Here is a 22052-nt window from a genome sequence, read left to right as displayed (position 1 = left end):
CAGACTTTATTTTTCTGGGCTCCAAAATCACTGCAGATGGTGACTGCAGCCATGAAATTAAAAGTTGCTTGCTCCTTGGAAGGAAAGTTATGACCAACCTAGATAGCATATTCAAAAGCAGAGACATTACTTTGCCAACAAAGGTTCGTCTAGTCAAGGCTATGGTTTTTCCTGTGGTCATGTATGGATGTGAGAGTTGGACTGTGAAGAAGGCTGAGCGCCGAAGAATTGATGCTTTTGAACTGTGGTGTTGGAGAAGACTCTTGAGAGTCCCTTGGACTGCAAGGAGATCCAACCAGTCCATGCTGAAGGAGATCAGCCCTGGGATTTCTTTGGAAGGAATGATGCTAAAGCTGAAACTCCAGTACTTTGGCCACCTGATGCGAAGAGTTGACTCATTGGAAAAGACTCTGATGCTGGGAGGGATTGGGGGCAAGAGGAGAAGGGGACGACAGAGGATGAGATGGCTGGATGGCATCACTGACTCGATGGATGTGAGTCTCAGTGAACTCTGGGAGTTGGTGATGGACAGGGAGGCCTGGTGTGCTGCGATTCATGGGATTGCAGAGAGTCGGACAGGACTGAGCGATTGATCTGATCTGATATATGTATAACCAAATCACTTTGCTGTACACCTGAAACTCAAATTGTAAATCAGCTATACTTCAGTTTAAAAAAAAAAGAATCACATCTGAGAGCATCGCTTTCTTCACTGGTAAAACAGGACAGCTACTGTCTCTACTAGGTTTTGTGACAATCAAACTGAGATAATGCAAATGAAAAACTCAGCATGTTGCCTGTATTTAGTAGGTGCTCAATAAGTGTTTGCCACTGCTACGGGGAATGGACAGGAGACATGCCAGGCAGGGAAAACATGAGCAGGGGCAGAGATGGGAAAGAGCCCAAGCAGGGCAGCTGGCCTGGCAGGAGAGCCAGGCCCAGCACAGTAGCCCCGGAGTCCAAGCTTGTCTCTGGAAGCAGTTGGGAGCCACACACAGTTCTGGAGCAGGGCAGTGACAGGTGGAAGCTGCATGTGGCAGCACTGAGCAGGAGGCCATTGCAAGCTCCATGTGCTGAGCACTCCTTGGCTGTTTGACCAGTCAGATTTATCAAGTAAAAATCAAGGAGATACCATTAATTTTGAATTTCAGATGCCAATGAATAACTATTGAGTATAATGTGTCAGTTGCTCAGTCGTGTCCGACTCTTTGGGACCCCGACTGTAGCCTGCCAGACTCCTCCGTCTATGGAATTCTCCAAGCAAGAATACTGGAGTGGGTAGCCATTCCCTTCTCCAGAGGATCTTCCCGACCCAGGGATTGAACCCAGTTCTCCCACCTTGCAGGCAGATTCTTTAGCATCTGAGCCATCAGGGAAGCCCCTCAAATTTAATTGGTCATCCTGTATTTTTATTTGCTAAACCAGATCACCCTGGCCAGACACCGTCTGCCGCCCAACTCACAAGTCCGTATCTGGAGGGAGTCAGTGTGGGTTTCTCTGCCTCCCTTTCCACCTTCAGTGGGGCCAGACCACCAGGAGTGGTTGAGGAGCCCACTCCTGCAGCCAGTCTTGCTGCCCATGGCAAGGGGTCACAGCTGCAGGCCTGGGTGAGTGGGTCCTCATGGCACTTCGGGCTGGGTTCACCCAGCAAGAAAGCAGTGGGGTGCAGTGAATAATCACCGGGTCTGTGACAAAGCACATACGGCTACCAAGATCCACAGAGAAGGAAGTGCCCCCCTGCACTGACGGGTTACTCAAAAGACAAACAGTGGCATACCCCCACCCACCACCACCACTCAAGGGTACTGAGGGAGAGGAGAAAACTGCCTCTATCCTTAACCCCAGAAATGGGCAAACACAAGCATTCACGCTGCTTGCATGCTCAAAGGATGCCTCAGAGACGATGATGCAAACCGCAAGCTAGAACAGGGTGGTCCCTGCCTTGTTCAGCTCAGCTGGGTGTTAGGACAAGTCATACTACCCGAGGCTGCCTCTGTCTTCCCCCACCTCCAGAAGCATCAAATCCCAGATGATTCATCTCTCCGGAAACAAGCCTGTCGGAAATCCAATTTCTGCGACAATCTTTGTGTTAACTTATTTCTCTAACAAAGAACAATGAAAACAATGTGTGCTCCATTTTTTTAAAAATGTGCTAAACACTGTTGAACCCCTAGTATGTGCCCTGCTCTGTGTTCAGTGTTTTATTTCGCTCTGTAGTTCCCAGCCTTGGCAGCACATTACAATCACCCGGAGAGTTGTTGTTTTTTAATTCTCGCACCCCAGGCATCAGTATTTGCCAAGGGCACAGAGATTTCAATGAGTGACCAAGGTTGAGAACCACTGATTCAGTTCATCCTGTTTAATCCAATGCAATCCTACAAGGTAGATTTTTATCTCCATCTTGCAGATGAGGAAATTGAGGCTCCCAGAGGTAGAATTACTGTGCTATCTGTAGCCACAACCCCTGTTCTCTCTTCTCTCTTCCCTCCCAGACTCCCTTGAAGGATTTCTGAAGTTTCCAGGGTTTCCCTGCTGAATATAGAGTTTATATACAATGCTTCCACAGACATGTTTGTGGCATGACTCTGCCCTCTGGCCACCCGAAATAGCTCTGCTCCCACCCGGGCTCTTCTGAGATACCAGCAGACACAGCCCGGTTTCAAGACTGACACCAAATGACTTTTGCTAAACCTAGGACAGCTGAGGTCCTTCCAGCCAGGTCCTGCCATCTCGAGTCACAGAACAACAGCGGCCACCTCTCGCTCCCCACCGGCTAGTACTTTCTAAGCCTGACTCTTTGCCATTGAGTCCCATTCCTCCCAGCTTTTCCTGGGTTTCCTCTGCCTTTACAGCAAACTCCTTCACCTGCTGATCTTTCTCAGAACATCTTCAGGGGCCGTCCATCCTCACAGGTTGTCGGAGACGTCTTTGGTCCAGGACAAGTCACGAACCACAGATGCCCAAGCTCCCGGCCCGCGCGGGTCCATGGATGCTTCAAATCTTCGCGCACCTGGATTTCCCTGTTCTCGCGGCGCCAGCTCGGCGAGAAAGCTGGTCATCGCCTGCCCTCTGCTGGCCGATGGAGGTATTGACCCCACTTCCGCTCCACCAGGGTTGCACCGGCGGGATGGAATGAAGAGCGGGCATTTATTGAGTTCCTGCTGTATTTCAGGACTGAACTGGACGCTGGGGTGTAAGCATGAACTCGACCTGCTCTCACGGAATTCCAAGAGACAGACCATAACATCAAATTCAAGCGAATATGAAATTATAGCTGTGGGCTATGTGAGTGAATAATACGAGGATTCGATCCAGCCTTGGAGGAGGGTCGGGGGGATGTTGGAGGTGGGATTAGGAACTCCAAGCTGCCCCTAAGAGGGGACTTTCGAGCGCCTGATGCTTCACAAAGTCATTTCAGGTCATCTCGAAAATCCTGCAAGGGCGGGGGCGCTATCCCCATAAAGCAGAAAGCGGGGTCAGATGGGGGAAAGAATTTACCAAAGTCGCACAGCGAGCTAGGAGCAAAGCCAGGCAGGCTCGATTCCAAAGTCCTGGCTTTTCCGCGGTTCCCGGGGCTGGGGTGGTGGCGGGCCACGGGGATGGTCCCTCGGGAAGCACTAGGGCGCGGGGCGGGGCGGGGCGGGGCGGGCTGGAGCCCGGGGGCGGGGCCTGGAATTCGGGGGGCGGGGCGGACTGGAGCCCGGAGGCGGGGCGGACTGGAGCCCAGGGGAGCGGGGTGGACTGGGGCCCAGGAGCCGGGCCTGGAGCTCGGGGGGCGGGGCGGGCTGGAGCTCGGGGGCGGGGCGGACTGGATCCGGGGGCGGGGCCTGGAGCTCGGCCCCGCCCCGGACACTGTAGGTGAAAGGGCGCCCTTGGGCGTGGGGACCGGGCAGGGCGGGCCTCCCTGGTGGGTGGAGTCTAGACGGATTGGGACCTGCAGAGGCCGCCCTTAGCTCGTGGAAGGGGCGGAACCGGGATCTCGACCAGTCCTAGAGGAGCCGGAAGTGGCTAGGGAGTGCGGGGCCGGAGACACTTTACCTGCTGACCCTGTGCCCTCAGGTAGAAGCGGCGCTCCGGGAGCCCGGAGTCCAGTGGGCAGCTCCCCAGGTAGGGCCCAAACAGGGCCGGAGATGAGGTCCCCGTCCCCCGCCCCACCCGGCCCCGCCCATCTGCTCTGCCATCTGACCCTCATTCCTTCCCGATCCCGGGCCCGAGTCCCTCTCCAGATATCCGAAGGGAACTCCGGGGTGGTGGAGCCGGGCCTCACTTCATCCCTCTCCCAGACTCAGCGCCTCCGGGGTCCCGGGACATCCAGAATGGGGGATCGGGAGAGAATGAGATATAAAAACCTCTCGGGGGAAGTTTCACCACCACCACCACCCCCAGCTTCACCCCTCAGGCAGACTGTGACGCTAGGGAAGACACCCACCCTCTCTGGTACTGAGTGTCCTCAGTTGCAAGACAAGGTCTGACCCTTGCCCCGCTGGCCCTGAGACTGGGCAGGTCAGAGGCAGCAGCTGTGAAGGCAGCTAGGGATCCTGGGTGGAATTGTCTCTCTTGCACAGCTGGAGCAGGGCTGACCCTCCGATACCCTCTGGTCCTAGACAGAGCACTACACGCCACCATCCCTGAATCTGGGAGCCCAAAAAGGCTGAGGGCTGACACCCATGGCAGCTTGTTCTGCCTTCCCTGTGGTGGGGTTGTGTGCAGGCCTGGTGGGGTGGGGTGGCATGTAGATGTTTGTGGACTCTGAGGCCTGGGCACCCTGGCCTCAGCTTTCTGAGGCCTGCAGAAACCTGCCACTCAGCTTTCTCCTATCCCAGCAGCTCTCAGCTGGGGGCAGTTTTGTCCCCCAGGGGACATTTGACAAAGTTTGGAGACAGTTTGGTTGTCAGCAAGGCCACCATTGTGCAGAGCCTTGAATGCCAAGTTAAGTCTGAACTGTCAACTCAGGGCAGGGGCCATGCATTGGAGTCTGACCTCTCCTGCCCTCAGCACCAGCCTGAGTGAGTGAGGACAGTCACGATTCCAAAAACAGTGCTGCAACTGACAGGTGGTGTGGCTGGGCATTCAGTGCCTGCCGCTGCTTTATACCAATTATGTCATGACTTACTCGGGCATCCCTGTGTTATTCCCATTTAGGAGGCTGCAGCTGAGGCTCAGAGAGATGAAGTGACTTGCCCAGGGTCACAGCTAGTAAAAGTCAGAGAGACAGTCTGGTGCCTTAAACCACACTGCCTGCTGCCCCCCCAGGATCTGCGCATTGGTCATAAAGCCTTGATCTAGGACAGCAGGAAAGAGGGGGCCAGATGAGCAGGAAATTGGGGAATAGGATTCAGAGGCCTTGGGAGGGAGGGGTAGCCATGAGTCCTTAGAGGAATTAAGCTAACCAAGTTCCCTGAGACATATTTGTTTTTAGACCTGTGAGTTTGAGGGTAAAGGGGAGTATAGGGGAGCCAAGCAGAGCTCTCCTCCATCCAGAGCAGACCAAGGAGGCAGAGCTGGTCCCGGAGACGGGAGGTGTCTTCAGGAATGGGTACAGGTAGAGGGAAGGGAGCCCAGGGCTTGACTCACAAGGCTCTCCCCCTCCCCTCCAAAATAGTGAGCAGACAGAGGTGGGACATCGACTCGTGAGCGGGGGAGCAAGGAGAGGAATGAATTCTAGGCTCCCATGACATTAGAGCTGAGAAGGTCTGAGAAATCCAGGCCGAGTTTCAAAAAAGGGGAAACTGAGGCCAGCAAGTTACTTGCCAGACCACATCCCACGAGTGGATCAGAGTAGAACCCGGCTGCCCCCTCTGCCACTCAGCTTTCTCCTATCCCAGCGGCTCTCAGCTGGGGGCAGTTTTGTCCCCCAGGGGACATTTGACAAAGTTTGGAGACAATTTGGTTGTCAGGAGGGAGGGTGCCACTTGGCATCTAGTGGGTAGACCAGGAATGCTGCTAAACATCTTACAAGCCGCCTGCCAACCCCACAACAAAGAATTACCAGCCCCAAGCAGCAGTGGTGGTTAAGTTGAGAAACCCGGGAGCAGGTGGGGCTGAGCCTGTCTCCCCGCCCTTCCCCGCCCACCCGCCACCGGCTTTTCTGCTCTGTGCAGGGCAGAACGTTGCCCCCACTCCCGGGGTGCCCCTCTCCTGCTTTTGCTCCTTTAAAAAAAAATTGTATATACTTATTTATTTTTGGCTGTGCTGGGTCTTCCTTGCCGCGAAGGCTTTCTCTAGTTTCGAGTGGGCTCTACTTTTCATTGCGGTGCGTGGGCTTCTCATAGCGGTGACTTCTCTCTTTGCAGTGCCCGGGCTCTAGGGTTTACGTGGTTGCAGCTCCTGGGCTCTAGAGCGCTGACTCAGTCATTGTGATGCATGGGCTTAGTTGCTCCACAGCATGTGAAATCTTTCCAGACCAGGAATCGAACCCATATCCCCTGCATTGCCAGGTGACAATGCAGGATTCTTAACTGCTGGACTCTTTGCCGCTGAGGAAGCCAATGCTTGCTGCTTTATATTCCTAGAAGCTTCTGGAGTCTTCTCTGCTTTCCTGGGCTCAGTGATCTAAAGCCCTGCCCACCACATGTCTCTCTTTGTCAGTGGGTCTCCCATATTCGTACTGTAGTGTTAAGGATGGAGAAACCAAAGTGGGAGTTTTCACCTACCACACAGCAGACGTGCCTTGCAGGTAAAAGATGTGTTCAATTTGAGTGACATTTTAGGAGTCCAAAGAGTTTCATTTTATCCCAATTTCTCACTTGAGCAATTCTCATGGGACCTTATCTTTGTGAAGCTCTCTGTTTCTGACTAGCTCCCAGGTGATGCTGGGCCCTGGAGCAGCACATTTGGGATTTTAGTGAGGCATTACAGGGCAGAGCAGAGAGGGCAGCCCTCTTTGTAGATGACTGTGGCGTGGTTTGGGGACCATGGAGGGGAAGGAACCATGGTATGGAATCAGGAAACCAGGATATGAGTCATCACTCCCTCCCCCCATCTACAGCCTGCTAGCTTCATAGGGTTCAGATAAGTCACTTGACTTGTTTGACGGGTGATCTTGCGTGGCAGGTCTGCCTGGAGGATGCAGGATCAGAAGGAAATGCCCTGTGAAGGTGGGATGGTTTGGGTCCCGGCAGCCAGAAGGGTATAGCCCACTGCCATTGGCCATCAGGGAAGGGGTGATGAGCTGAAGCTGACGGGGCGGGCAGCGGGCCAGCGTGGAGGTGGCTCTCACGACCCTGGCTCTTCTCTGCAGCCGCTATGGCTCCTGCCTCTGGCTGACCCAGCTCTGGCTGACCCAGCTCTGGCTGGTGTGAGAGCCGGAGGGACCAGTTTAGCTGGGAGAAGAAGGATCAGCTGTGATAGGCCAGGGGCCAGCCCAAGGCCTGAATGTGGGTCTGAGGAGTGGGGTCAGGGCTGAGAACTATGACTAGAGACACTGGGATCAGGTCGTGGCTATGAATGGGCTTCCCACATGTCCCAGGGAAACTGGGAAGAATTTGGGAGTTTGGGCTTTAAATTTTGTAGTTTGGGCCCAGCTGTGAGGGATGCCTTACCGTAAGCATCTGAGAACTGAGCAAAGCCTTGGGTACCAGGGTTACCTCCACCCTTGGCCCCCTACACATTAGCCACAATGGCCCTGCAAGGTTCCTTTTAACTCCTAGGACCAGGAGGCAGCAAGCAACCCATTTCTCAGATGGGAAAACTGAGGTCCCCTTCTCCCCCTCTGCCTGGGACTGTCCTGTGTGACCCATGGGGGCCCTGGGCCTGATCTGCCATGAGGCTGGCCCCTCACTGTACCCTAACTTGGGGTGCCTCCCCTCTCCCTGCCTCCACAGTCAGGCCATCCCAGAGGTTCACACCAAGGGCTCTGCAAACACCCAGGCCTGGGAGCGAATCCTGGCTCCTCTCCTGACAAGTGGTGAGATCATGGACAAGTCACTCTGCCTCTCTGAGCCTGGCTTGTCTGTAAACAGGGATAATGACCCGCTCGGCCTGCCTGGCGGGTTGTCGTAAAGACAACAGGAGCCCTGCCACTGAGCACTGTGGTCATGATTACTCATGGCATTCAGAGGCTCGCGGCGCCCTGGATGGCCTTACCCGGTGCCCCAATTTGACAGAAGTGAGCATCACACTTGGAGAAGGGAAGGAGCCCCACGGCCGGTTGGGATCAGAACTCACGTCTACAGGCACGCCTCCCAGCCCATCACGGCTGCCCGTCTGCGGAGGCATTCTGAGGACCACCAGGACCACACGCCAGAAGCCTGAGGTAGGTCCCGGGGGGGTCAGGCTGCGGGGCCTTCCCCAGAAGCGGGGTGGGCCCAGCACCTCCACTTTTTCACCGGCACAGCCATGAACTACATGGGGCAGCTGGCGGAGACCGTGTTCGGTACGGTGAAGGGCCTATACCAGGGCCTGAACCCGGCCACGCTGAGCGGGGGCATCGACGTGCTGGTGGTGAGGCAGGTGGATGGCTCCTTCCGATGCTCGCCTTTCCACGTGCGCTTTGGCAAGCTGGGCGTCCTGCGCTCGCGGGAGAAGGTGGTGAGTGTTGGCCAGGAGAGGGGCCCCCCGGGGGTGGGGGGCGGGCTCTGGGAGCCAGGACAGGACCCAGACCTCCCTGGGGTGGCAATACATCCACTGGGCAGGCTTCCCTTCTTTTGTATTTTCTTGGGGTTGGATTGGGGCTTCTGGTCCGGGAGGGTCCCTGTTTTCTCCTGCAAGCAGCATATCAGGGCAGGCTTCTGTAGTGGGGCCATTAGACTGGCTTCAGCTTCCCAAGACCTTACCTGTGTGTTCCTGGTAAGTCACTTCACCTGTGTGAATGGGTACATTCTCATCTCCCTGATGATGAACTCGGAGCTCACTGGGGACAGGTAGGCGGAGTTACTCACAAGTTAGTTCCTTCCCCTTAGGAGACCAGCTCCGTCTTCGCGGGGCTCAGACGAACATGACAGATTTTTATTAACACCGAGTTCTGGTCTGGTGAGCCCAGACCCCCTTCACAATAGGGTGACTTTCCCAAATCCTAATAGGAGAGTGTAACCTTTCGGGAGATGGTGTAGCTGACTGGTTAAGGGCTTGGGTTGTGGCCTCAGACTTTCTGAGTTCATAGCCTCACTTGGCTACTTCCCAGAAAATTACTTAACCCCTCTGAGCCTCATTTTCCTCATCTGTAAAGTGGGGATGATGATGGGAGCTATGGCCAGGGGTGGTTGTGAAGGTTAAATGAGATGGTCTATATAACACACTCTAGAGAGTGCCCAGGAAAGGGTCATTATTAACACTGTTCATGTCATGCACAACTGTTCGGGTGTGCTCCTAGGTGTTGGGGACCACCAGTGACAAGATGGATCATGTTCTGGGACTTCCCTGGTGGTCCAGGGGTTAAGACTCCATCCTTCCAGTACAGGGATGTAGGTTTAATCCCTGGTCAGGGAACAAAGATCCCACATGCCACATGGGGTGGCCAAAAAGTTAAAAAAAAAAAATCATGTTCTTGTGCTGATGGGCTGTGGGAGAGAGAGGAACACAGAAACCAAGGCATAAACAAGAATATTGAGATGGTGAGCAGAGACCCTCAGAGTGGGGATCAGGGGGCCCCCCAAGGTGGGGAGGGAAGAGAGAGGTCCAGAAAGTGCAGTGCGCTGGGACAGCAGGCAGCCTGTGTCCCAGGACCAGCCTGGAGGCCAGTGGACAAGAGGTGGGAGTGGAGGATGACAGCGGGTACCCCCGCTCCACCACGCCCCGTTACAGGTGGACATTGAGATCAACGGGGAGCCAGTGGACCTGCACATGAAGCTGGGGGACAGCGGGGAGGCCTTCTTCGTCCAGGAGCTGGAGAGCGATGAAGTGAGCGCATCTTCACTGGTGACCCTCTGGGCAGGGCCTGGGGTTTGGGGCTGCCTTACCTCCATGAGGAGCTCGGAAGCCAGCAAGTCACAGGGCCATGCGACCGCTGCCCCATCCAGCCTCCAGGCCTGCTTTCCCGCCCGCTTAGCCCTGCCCCTGTTTTGCTCCACAGGAAGACGTGCCTCCCCTCCTATGCACGTCACCCATCCCTTGGGGGGGCCTGGCGGGGTTCCCTTCGGACTCCCAGCTGGGCACCACCAGCGAGCCTGATGCCAGCATCGCGGGCATGGCCTCCAGTGGGCGGAAGAAGAAACGGCGCAGGAGGAAAACCAAGCGGAAGGAGGGCACGGTGGCAGCCGATTCTAGTTCAGAGGAGCTGGAGGCGGGTGCTGAGAGTGAGCCATCCCTGCTGGAAAAGCCAAGGCCGGAGCCCCCAGGGTATGTATGGGGCTGAGGGCGTGGGCACGCCACCTGGGCTTCAAGCTCAGTTTCCTCTGGCGATGCTGTGTGACCCTGGGCCAGGTCCTTGACCTCTCTGGGCTTTAGTTGCTTTACTTCCTCGATGATGTCCAGGCTTCCATGCCCTGCCCAGGGTACCTGTCCTGTCAGTGACCATTTATTTCCCTGTGGCCCCCTCAGCAGCATCCAGCCAGAAGGGGAGTCCTCTCCGGAGCCCAAAGACATCTACCCCTACTCTGACGGCGAGTGGCACCCCCAGGCCAGGTGAGCGTCCAGGAGGGCTACAGGCAGAGACTCAAAGCCAAGGCCCCTGAGAGGGGTCTCCATGTACATTTTGCTGATGAGTAATGATACAGAACATATTTATTGCATTTACCAGCCTGTATATCTTTTGTGTAAAGTGTTGATATTCAACTGTCTTGCCCATTTGTTCTTTTATTGCAGTAAAATACACATGGGACTTCCCTGGTGGTCTAGCAGTAAAGACTAACTACTAGTTAAACTGGAGAAGGCAATGACACCCCACTCCAGTACTCTTGCCTGGAGACTCCCATGGACAGAGGAGCCTGGAAGGCTGCAGTCCATGGGGTCGCTGAGGGTCGGACATGACTGAGCGGCTTCACTTTCACTTTTCACTTTCATGCATTGGAGAAGGAAATGGCAACCCACTCCAGTGTTCTTGCCTGGAGAATCCCAGGGACGGGGGAGCCTGATGGGCTGCCATCTCTGGGGTCGCACAGAGTCAGACACGACTGAAGTGACTTAGCAGCAGCAGCAGCAGCAGTAGTTAAGACTCCACATTTCCAAGGCTGGGGCCATGGGTTTGATCCCTGATTGGGGAACTAGGATCCCACATGCTGCACGGTAGAGCCAAAGAGTTGAAAAGAAAAAACATAGAGAATTTATCATTTTAACCATTTTAAATAATTCCCTGGTGGCTCAAGCGGTAAAGAATCTGCCTGCAATGCAGGAGACCCGGATTCGATCCCTAGGTCAGGAAGATCCCCTGGAGAAGGGAATGGCTACCCACTCTAGTATTCTTGCCTGGAGAATCCCATGGACAGAAGAGCCTGGCAGACTAAAGTACATGGGGTCGGACACGACTGAGCAACTAACTCATCGTCAGCCATTTTAAGGGACACAGTTCAGTGGCATTTAGTATACTCACGATATTGTAGAACCATTACCCACCTCGAGTTCTAAAGCCTTTTCACACCCTTAATGGAACCCCTAAACCCATTAAGAAGTCACAACCTGGGACTTGCCTGGTGCCCCAGTGGTTAAGACTCTATACATCCAATGCAGGGAGTGTGGGTTCAATCCCTGGTTGGGGAAGTAAGATCTCACATGGCACACAGCCCAAGAAAAAGAAATCACAGCTTTGCCCATTGTTGTTTTTTCTTTTTTTAAACTGGATTGCCTTCTTATTGTTGATTTACAGGAGTTCTTTATATAGTTATATATTCTTTATATATTCTAGATCCAACACAGGTATAAATACATGTTACACACACACAAAAAAATGTTCCCAGGCTGGAGAGGGTGGCAGAGGGCGGCCAGCTGGCTTGGGGGCCCCTGAGTTCTTGCTTCCTGCAGCCTCTCACCAGGTGAGCTAACATCTCCCAAGAGTGACTCAGAGCTGGAACTGCGGACCCCTGAACCCAGTCCCCTGAGAGTGGAGTCCCACATGCAGTGGGCCTGGGGGAGGCTGCCAAAGGTGAGTCCCCTCTGTGTCAGCCCCCCAGCCTTACCTCTTAGAGGCTCCGTGGCCCCTGCGGGTCAGGACTGGAGTGCCTGAGACTTGGCCTGCCTCCCTGAGGCCTTGCAGGGTGTGAGAAGCAGGCCCTTCCCCGTCCCCATCGTGCCCCGTCTGTTTGATTGAAGGTGGGCAAAGCTGAGTGGCCCGAGTCCTCGGTGGCCGCTGATGCCAGCTCCAGGACAGCCTCTCCGCCTCAGGGGGCGCCCAGCACCCCCTCCGCCTCTGTGATTGGTGTGGACCCTCCGGGACTCCCAACCCTGCAGAGAGGGGCTGGCACTGACCTTCTTCAGCCTGACACGGAGGCGCCCACTCTGGCAGGTCCCCCTTTCTCTGCCCCTGAGAGGGAGGAAACCAAGACTCAGAGTTCTGGGGACGTGGGGCCCCGTCCTCCATCCAAATCCTGGAGCTGGGCTGCTTTGGAAGACCCCGCTCACACCCGGAAGCCGAAGGGGGTCTCCCAGAGGAAAGGTGAGTGATGGCCGGACCCCTCCCATTGCTTCCCTGGCCTCAGGTTATCCCCTGAGTGGACTCCGGGACTTCAGGCACATCTAAGCACCTACTGTGTGCACTGTGTCTGGCCCAGCCCTCCTTGTGGGACTCACAGTCCCGTGGAGCAGACAGATGACACAGGCGTAAAGCAGGGAGAGCGTAACGCAATGCATACCAGACAGAATCATTGGTTGGGATGGGGGCTGTTTAAATCATGGGGCTGGGGAAGGCCTCTCTGAGCAGGTGATGCCTGAGCTGAGACATGGGCCATAAAGATCCAGCCAAGTAAGGACCAGGGGAAAAGAATTCTAGGCAGAGGCAACAGCATGGCGATGAGGAGGGAGAGAGGTTTTGTGTCTAGGAACCAAGGCAGATGGTGTTTCTTAAGCGAGGCCAGGGAGAGTGTTAAGAGAGGAAATTGGCTCCTGAGCTGTCCACATGGGTAGTCACTGGCTACAAGTGCCTGTTTCAATTAAAAGTGAAAGTAAAAGTGTTAGTCGCTCAGTCGTGTCCGACTCTTTGCAACCCCGTAGACTGTACCCCGCCAGGCTCCTCTGTCCATGGAGTTCTCCAGGCAAGAATACTGGAGTGGGAAACCCATTCCCTTCTCCAGGGGATCTTCCTGACCCAGGGATTGAACCGTGCTCTCCTGCACTGCAGGCCGATTCTTTACCATCTGACCCACCAGGGAATCCCCAAATTAAAATTAATTGAAATGAAGTAACACTTGGAGGACTTCCCTGGTGGTCCAGTGGTACAGACTCCCCACTTCCACTGCAGGGGGCAAGGACTCAGTCCCTGTTTCAGGAACTAAGATCCCACACGCCCTGTGGTGTGGCCAAAAAAAAAAATTAAATAAGACTTAAAATTCCATTTCTTCATCACGCCACGTTTATGTATACCCCACAACTGGGTTAGGCCGACAGATGCCCCTGCCTCTCCCGCCAGGTTCCCTGAAAAGAAGCCAGCACCTGGGCCCCAGTGACATCTACCTGGATGACCTGCCCTCCCTGGACTCTGAGAACGCAGCCCTTTACTTCCCCCAGAGGTGCCCGGGTTCTGGACTCCAGGGTGTCTTGGGATCGAGGCCCGTGGAGACAGGGGTCGGCTAGCAGGGGCCAGGCCCTCCTCCCAGCTGCCACCTCCTATTCATGTCCCTGTTGGTCCTTTCGTCCCCAGCAACAGTGGGCTGGGGGCCGGGAAGTGGAGTGCACCGGACAGCCTGAAGCCCCTGGGGGACTGCAACCCCGAGCAGGAGCCAGAGCCCACTGCGGACACAGCAGACGCAGTGGCGCTGTCCCTCTGCGGGGGCCTGGCCGACAGCAGGGACGTTTCCCTGGGTATGCTCGGTGGTGGCCCCTGCCCTCCCGAGGACTGAGCCCAGGGGACAGGAGAAGGGAGGGAAGACCCTCGAGGGTGGGCAGCGGAGGTGTGCGTGAGGCTTCGTGGAGCCCACCCTTGGCCAGCAAGTGCTGGGCGTCCCCAAGACCCCGTGGGGCCAATGTTAAGTGACACCGAGCTGTGACTCCAGGACGGCCTGGGGTGGGACCAGCAGATGCCAGAGCCCTGGGGAGCCAGGAGCCCTGCTCTGGTCAAGCTGCAGGAGGCCCCAGGGGCAGAGATGGGGCAGCCGGGAGGGGCAGGGACAGTGGGTCAGACGGGACATCAGCCTCACCTCTCGCTTTCTGCCTCTGCGCCCAGAGAAGTTCAGCCAGCACCTGGTCTCCTACGAGGACCTCGCCCAAAACCCCGGCCTCCTAGACGACCCGAACCTGGTGGTGAAGATCAACAAGCAGTGGGTACTGGGACTGGGCTGCTGGGTCGCCCCTTCCTCCACAGCCCTGACACCCCATCTATCTCTGCAGGCATTATAACTGGGCTGTAGCTGCCCCCATGATCCTGTCCCTGCAAGCCTTTCAGAAAAACCTACCCAAGGTAATGGTTGGAGCTCCCCCCAGATCTCCTGGGGGAAGTGGCCATAGCCTTGGGGGAGGGGCCCCTTGGCAAGGAAGGGGAGGGTGGGCAGAGATGGGCCTGGGGCTGAAGGACAGCAAGACCCACTCGGGGAGGAGACACTCAGGCTCCCTGAAGCCTTGCCCCAGGCGTTGTGGCTGAAGCACCCCCCCTTTCCCTGGCTTCCTGCCATGGCTAAGTCCATTTGGAATGGATTTCGACTTCAGAGGAATTTAGGGCAAACCAGAAGCAACAGGGACGTGTCTTCAGCAGGAGCTTTTTGGATCTGAGAGACAGTCTTGGGAGGTGGAGGTCCCACCCCTCACCTTCCCCAGAGACCCTCTCCAGGCTGGGCTTGGGGTTTTGCTTTATCAGCACACAGTTGTTGAGTACCTACTATGTGCTGGGCCTGGACCAGGGAGAGTCACACCCTCATAGGGAGATACTTAACCAGAAACTCAGTCAAATGAGTATACAGTTCAACTGTGAGAAGTGGGAAGGAGCAGTCTGGGGTCCTTTGAGAGCCTCCAGCAGGGGTTTTGCTGACGTCTGAAGGGTGAGTAAACGAGGGTGGGGAACAGCCTGTGCAGATGCTCAGAGATGGAAGGTCCAGTCTCTGTAGTCCCTCCCAGAACCTCCACCCCTCACAGGGCTGACCTGCACCCAGCCCTTCTGCCCCTCAGGAGCCATCCAGGGCCCCACCCTGTCTGGCCCATCCTTATTAGCTTGGTTAGGCTTGCCCGAATGACCTGATGTTGACAGCGGGTGCCTCCCATTGGTGCCCCTCAGCTCTGCCCTCTGGTTGGCTGTAGGTCTATGCTGGGACCCCAGAGCCTGTGGGAAGGGAGAGGGTCTCCCCCGGCCCCCCCGCTTGGCTCTCCTCACCTTAACCCAGACAAACTCAGGACAAACTTAGGAGACGTTCCACCAGCCCAAGTGGTGGGCACTAAGTCCCTTAAGTTGTGCCCAACTCTGCGCAACCCCATTGACTATAACCCACCAGGCTCCTCTGTCATGGGATTCTCCAGGCAAGAATACTGGAGTGGATTGTCATGCCCTCCTCCAGGAGATCTCCCCGACCCAGGGAGAGATCAAACCCGCATCTCTTACATCTCCTGTATTGGCAGGCTGGTTCTTTACCACTAGCGGCGCCTGGGAAGCCCCAGCCTCTTCCCTGCCCAGGTGGACACCCTGGCACTTGTCCTCCTGACTTGGGTTCTCCATTCTGTATTTGCAGGAAGCTGATAAGTCTCCTAGGTGGGCCTGGGCTGAGCTATCCCTAGGATAACCTAGCACAAACAAAATCAGATATTTTCACAGGGTCGTGCTGTCCCCACCAGACAATAATGGTCACGTGTACAGAGAAGGAGGCTGTTCAGGGGATAGATCACTAACCTTAGGAATTGCCCATGTTGGTCTTGGAGGTTGAGGGTGGTATTGACTAGAGACTGTCCCTGCCGCCACTTGGTGGCATCATGCAGGGAAAACCAGATCTTGAGAAACTCCCAAAGCACTGCCTTCAGCCACTAGAGTAGGGCTGATGGTATTAGATCTTGATTCATGAGATCTAGAGGCCAGGCCAAGGCTGGGCTAGAGCTGGGGGATCAGCTCTAGCTGGGGTGGGGTGGAGGCAGGCAAAAGGGGTCTTTGTTTTCTCATGCTTATCTCCTAGAGTCATTGCTCAAAATCCCAAGATGGGGATGAGTAGGCTTCTTTAGCCTCCACATGTAGATAGAACCTTGCTCTAGGGTCAGCCCTAGACTCCAGGTTCATGGGGGTCACCTGGGCAAGGTAAGGTGGGTTTGTGGAGGCAGGAGAAAATGCCAGTGGCCTTCCTCTGCCCGCAGAGTGCCGTGGACAAGCTGGAGAAGGAGAAGATGCCCCGGAAGGGAGGCCGGTGGTGGTTTTCCTGGCGACGCAGGGATTTCCCGGCCAAGGAGGTGGGTGATCATGGTCCCAGGGTGGGCCCCGCATGGGCAGTGGGTGGTGGTTCACTAGATGGATATTCCCCCCACAGTGCAGCGCCCAGAGGGAGAAAACCGCAGTGCAGGAGCAACGGGGGTAAGTCGGATCCCGTGGCTGGGGCTCTGCAGCTGGAGCAGGAGCTGGGAAGGATGGCCGTGGGGGGCGGGTAGAGCCAGCACCCCTCCCCTGCCGTGGCTCTTTGTCATTCCACAATCACTTCTACACCCCTTCTTCCTGGGATATGTCCCCATTTCACAGATGGGAAAACCTACATACACCAAAGGTCTCAGCCAGGAAGTGGCAGAGCTGGAAGGGGTACCTAGAAAACCGGACCGGACAAGGGGCTACTTTATGAAGGAGTGGGGCATCCTGTCTCCCCCAGGGGCCAGCTGACCTTGCTTCCTTTTCTCATATCTGAAGTGGCCCAGAGTGTCCAAGGCTGGGTTGGGGGGTGGGGGGCGGTTATCGAGGATGGGCTGACTGCTCCCGCGGCAGGTGGGATTGGCCAGGACAGAGTTCTCAGTTCACCGTCTCCGAAGCAGGTACCAGCATCCTGACCATGGAGAGCACCCTGGGGGTTGAGTGCCCTGCATCTCCGCTCCGGCTCTGTGGAGTCACCCTTTTGGGTGGAGACCCCCCTGGCCTGCGTCCTGCTGCCTTCCACCACCCCCTAAGTGGGTGGCCCCTAGAGGGAGGGGTCCCTAGAGGTGCAGGGACATGCGGCAGGCTCCCTGTGACCTGGGTGAGGGGTGGGCGCATACAGGAAGGAAAGCCTTGCCTGGGGGAAGTGGCTTGAGAGCTGGTCTGCCCACAGGGAGAAGACAGAAGCCCTGAGCAGCGAGGACGACACCCTGGACAGCCCTGTCATCCTGGAGGCCCCCTCCCCGCCCCCATCGCCCCCAGCCCATGCCCGTGCCTACAAGAAGTCCCTCCGCCTCTCCTCCAGTCAGATTGTAAGTGTGTGCAGGTGTGGGGGAGGCGGGGCTGCGAGAACTGTGTTCCCAGGGCCCTTAGGGCACGACTGCAAAACAGCTTGTGTTCACCAAAGCCCAGAATCCATCCCCCAGCATCTGCCATCCTCCCCTGGGGACGCCTGTCTGTGCCACTTCTTCACATGCCAGCCCTTATTTTTTTTTAAGTTGAGTTTATTAGAGAAATATGAGAGATAAAGACACCCCAAGTAACTGACAGAAAACTCTGAAAATGTCCCTTTTCAAGCCAAGTGGGGGTCTGGCCTTGACCTCCCCAAAAGGACAAGAAACTGGTGAGTTAGCAACACTGTTCTCTGGCAGCCACCTCACAGGGGCATCTCAGCCAGGACTGGTTCCCACCCTTGGACAAAGGCGGGGAGAAGACAAGCCCATTCTTTGGTTGACACTGGCTAGAAAAGCCCCCTCTTATGTATAGAATCTTAAAATATCTACCTGCAGGGACTTCCCTGGTGGTGGTCCAGGGGTTAAGGCTTTGCACTTCTAATGCAGGAGGCACAGGTTTGATCCCTGGTAGTGGAACTAACATCCCACATACCCTGTAGCATGGCCAAAAGCAATTAAAAAAATGTCCCTATAGTGAGTTGGCTGGCTCCGGGTCTGCCTTTGGAAGCTACGGGAAATCAAACGCTGATGACAGCCTGTCAAAGACTCTGGTAACCCTAGGCCCCCAAGTCACACCCTAGAGTCACTGTGGCTCCTGTAACAAGAATGTTTTTTTCCTGAGTGTGACTCTGGCCAGGGAGGTGCCCAGCAGGGTCTGGCCAGCCTGGTACAGAGTAGCTGCTATCTGTGTGGTTCCCAGGGGCGCACACCCAGCTTGGGGATCAGTGAGGTCACAAGCTGTGACCCTGATTCTTCTCTTTGGACCAAGGGCAGGGCTAGGTCTCTCTTCGGGGGGAGATGTCACAGGTACCCTAGCCTCAGGCAGGAGACTGCCGGTGAAGATCCCCTCAGTGCCCCCTCCACGGAGTGGGGTGTCTCCGCCCAGAGCAGTGTCGGCCCCGAGGCTGATGTGAGAAACCTGGACGGGGGTCACGGGCCAGGCTTGGTCCATGAGCTTCATCTGAAAGCTCCCGTGCCCGGCGCTGTATGGGCCCCGCCAGCAGCCCCTCGAGTCCTCCTTGTGGCCACCTTCTGCCTACATGGCTGCCTCTGATGCATTCAGGAAAGTTCCTGAGTTGGGAGGAACAGGAGAAAGAGGCCTGTGGAGAGGCAAGGCCACAGCGTGGGGGTGGGTGGTGGAAGGACAGTGTCCGGCTGAGCCACGGCACCCCCTCCCCCCGGTCCAATTCTAGCGGCGCCTGAACCTGCAAGAAGGTGCCAACGACGTGGTCTTCAGTGTGACCACCCAGTACCAGGGCACCTGCCGCTGCAGGGCCACCATCTACCTGTGGAAGTGGGACGACAAGGTGGTCATCTCCGATATCGACGGCACCATCACCAAGTGAGGCGGGGTCAGCCGTGGGCCGGGAGGGCCTGGGGACTCGCCTCCCTCTGTGCTAGGGGAGGGGGTGAGAGAGAGAGGGGCCCGCCCTCCCAGTGGGCTATTGGGGGGTGGGGGTGGGGGCCCAGTGGGCCACACCCCTTGAGCTGGAGGGCCACGTGGGACTGTCTCCGAGTAACTGGGTACTTACTCTGTGGGTCTAGGTCGGACGCTCTGGGCCACATTCTGCCCCAACTGGGAAAAGACTGGACACATCAGGGCATCACCAGTCTCTACCACAAAATCCACCTGTGAGTGCCTGGGCTGGGCAGGGCCCCAGGGAGGGAGTTACAAGATGTCTGAGGCCACCCTGGCCTCTACCCCCAGAAGCCAGGCTTGGGGACCCAGGGCAAAGGAGGAGCCCGGGGCAGGTCCCTGGAGTGGGGAGACCTGCTGGCCCTCAGCTCTGTGAAAGGCTTATCTCGTGGGGCCGGGGCCGGGGCCTGAGTCTACCTGCTGGCCTTCCTGCCATAGATGAAGCCTACAGACTGGCCCGAGTCCTCGCCTCGGGCCTGGGTCCACCTGGGCCTCGGGACTTTGTGCGTGTCCCTTCTCCCTGCAGGGCCTGGCTCAGCTGCCGTCCTAAGCCTCTCCCGGCAGAGGTGCCAGGGTTGCGCTTAAGCCGATCGAAGCCACAAAGACGAGGTGGGTTGGGCCGGTCTTTTGATTCCTCGTCTCACCCGCAGAAACGGGTACAAGTTCCTGTACTGCTCGGCACGGGCCATCGGCATGGCCAACCTCACCAAGGGGTACCTGCAGTGGGTGAGCGAGAGGGGCTGCGGCCTCCCTAAGGGCCCCATCTTGCTGTCCCCCAGCAGCCTCTTCTCTGCCCTGCACAGGTAACCGCCCCGCGGGATGCAAGCCCACTGCTGGGGCGGGGCGGGGCGGAGCAGGGAGGTATGCAGGCCCGCCAGCCCGGGCCTGGCTGGGACAGTGTCAGGCCTTGCTCGGGTGTCCGCTGGGTCAGACCCTGCAGCCGTCCCCTGACCCTGCTCATCCGGTCACACGCTAACCCCCTCCCTGCCCACGGCCCCGGCTGCCGCAGGGAGGTGATAGAGAAGAAGCCAGAGGTGTTCAAGATCGCCTGCCTGAGCGATGTCCAGCAGCTCTTTCTGCCCCAGGAACAGCCCTTCTATGCCGCCTTTGGAAACAGGCCTAATGTGAGTGTCCCCTCCTTGGGGAGCAGGGGGTGCTGAGCTACCGGCTCTACCCTTCCCGGCCTTCTGACCCCCTGACCCCTCCTCGTCCCCCGTAGGATGTCACTGCCTACCGGCAGGTCGGCCTGCCTGCCTGCCGCATCTTCACGGTCAACCCCCGGGGAGAGCTCAGCCAGGAGCTGATAAAGAACCACAAGTCCACGTGAGGCCCTGCCACATGCCTCCATGCCCCAGCCCTCTCCCCAGGGCCCAGTGCCACCTACCTACCTGCCCCTGGGGACCACCCCCTATCCCCCCCCAGCCCCAGGTCCAGGGCTCCCAGGCAGAACGCAAGGTGTCCACCTGCCGTGATGGGGACCTGCACCTCTGCCTGCAGGTACGAGCGGCTCAGCGAGGTGGTGGAGCTTCTCTTCCCGCCTGTGGCCCGCGGCCCCAGCGCAGACCTGGCCCACCCTGAATACAGCAACTTCTGCTACTGGCGGGAGCCGGTGGCCCCCGTGGACCTCAACGCCTTGGCCTGAGCCTGCCTCCGGCTGCCCGCCGACCATGGCCCAGCCCAGAACTGACTGTGTCCCAGGGCATGGGGGTCGGAAAGCCAGGTGCCCACTTGGCCAACCCGCTGAAGGGGAGGAGGGGGGCTGCGAGCTGGCCGTAGCCTCTCCTGTCCCCAGGTCTTGGGCAGCTGAGCTACGGTGAGGGGGCAAGGGGGCCGCTGCTCCAGGCCCTGGAGCAGGAAATGCGTGGCCCTGCCCTGTAGCCAGGAAATGACTGGGTCCTTGCGGGGGTTCTCTACACCCTTGATGTCTCTTTCCCTCTCACCTGGGACCTGGATTCAACTCCTGACAGGACAGAGATGAGAGAGGCCCCTCTGAGGCTTGAGGCCTGTACGCCCAGGAGAGGGGCCAACCATCCAGGGAAGAAATTGTCTTCCAGCCCTCTCTGGGGAGCCTGCACTGTGCCCTCTGAAGCCAGATCCTCCGTAGCCCTGGCCCCTTCCCACAGCTCTAGAGCCAGCCAGATGTCACTGCGGTCCCCCGCTCTTACCCTGGTGTCTCAGCCCATCCAGACCCCAGAGGCACTAGGACCCCCCTCCCCAGCCTCTGGGGAGGGAGATGCCATACACCCGGCCCCTCCCTGCACCTCCACGGAGGACACAGCCCTAGACTCCGCCAGGGCAGGCAGGGGATGACCTGCCTGGCCCGCCCCCCACCCCCGCCAGCCCTTGCTGGTCATTTCACCACCCACACAGCTGCAGCATGAGTTTCTGTCCGAGGGGCTGTGGGAAGCAGGGCCGACACCCCACTGCCGCCATCCCTCCCACTGCCTTTGGGGAAGAAAGGACCTTTAGACGGGCTAAAAGCTTTAATCCAGGCTTGCCCTACCCACCCCCCCCACCACTCCCCAGCACCAAAGTGGAGGGCAGAACACCAAATGTCAGGAAGGCAGAAGGCGGGGCTGCGAGCTAACCGGGGGCGCCCAGGCCCCCCTGGGGGAACCGAGGCTGGAAGCCTCAGCAGGGATGGGTCTCCGCGGGGTGTGTGAGCCAGACAAACGCTTGTGTTCTCATGCTGTCATACCTGAATTTCTCACCCCGTTGTGAACATCCGCGCAGGGCTGGGGTTTTCCAAGGATGTCGGAAACTAGGCCTGGAGCCCTTGCTCTCCAGCCGTGGCCTCCTGCCCAGGGTCTGGCCTCATTCGGGCCATGACGTACATGAGGGCTGCCCTCTGGAGGGAGGCTCTAACCTGGGGCGGGGGGCGGATTTTCCCCCAACTGGAAAGCAGGGGGCCAAGCTGGGACCAGAGTACCCTAGAAACGTCTTTGGGGGAGGGAAGGCAAAAAAGGATAAATTACAGTGGGAGGGGCCACCAAACATCCTTTCTGCCAGGAAAACACAGCTGCCTAAGCCCTCACCTTGGGGGAGGATCAGAAGGAATAAAGAGTGCTCTTGCCGAGTC

At 57.3% G+C, this 22052-nt stretch overlaps 1 protein-coding gene across 6 annotated transcripts; it reads left to right on the top strand.

Moving 5' to 3' along the window:
• Nucleotides 1-3161: 3161 nt before the first annotated feature.
• On the top strand, nucleotides 3162-22052 carry LPIN3 (lipin 3). 6 transcript variants are annotated; one of them, XM_006080315.3, is made up of 21 exons: nucleotides 3162-3285; nucleotides 8106-8254; nucleotides 8336-8529; nucleotides 9742-9837; nucleotides 10010-10275; nucleotides 10477-10560; nucleotides 11893-12013; nucleotides 12181-12523; nucleotides 13493-13592; nucleotides 13724-13884; nucleotides 14246-14339; nucleotides 14410-14479; nucleotides 16345-16437; nucleotides 16515-16558; nucleotides 17277-17415; nucleotides 18750-18898; nucleotides 19102-19188; nucleotides 19624-19776; nucleotides 19983-20097; nucleotides 20193-20296; nucleotides 20471-22052. In XM_006080315.3, exons 3-21 carry the CDS (start codon nucleotides 8338-8340, stop codon nucleotides 20613-20615), a joined length of 2556 nt encoding a protein of 851 aa, XP_006080377.2. In that variant the 5' UTR covers nucleotides 3162-3285; nucleotides 8106-8254; nucleotides 8336-8337; the 3' UTR covers nucleotides 20616-22052. The 6 variants fall into 6 exon arrangements, with proteins under 6 accessions (XP_006080377.2, XP_006080378.2, XP_006080381.2 ...); XM_006080316.3 differs by lacking the exon at nucleotides 3162-3285 and adding an exon at nucleotides 3924-4059; XM_006080319.3 differs by lacking the exon at nucleotides 3162-3285 and adding an exon at nucleotides 3953-4107 and having other exon boundaries at nucleotides 10480-10560.

This window comes from Bubalus bubalis, chromosome 14, assembly GCF_019923935.1.
Source record: "Bubalus bubalis isolate 160015118507 breed Murrah chromosome 14, NDDB_SH_1, whole genome shotgun sequence".
Lineage (NCBI taxonomy): Eukaryota > Metazoa > Chordata > Mammalia > Artiodactyla > Bovidae > Bubalus > Bubalus bubalis.
This window is presented reverse-complemented; position numbering and strand designations above follow the sequence as displayed.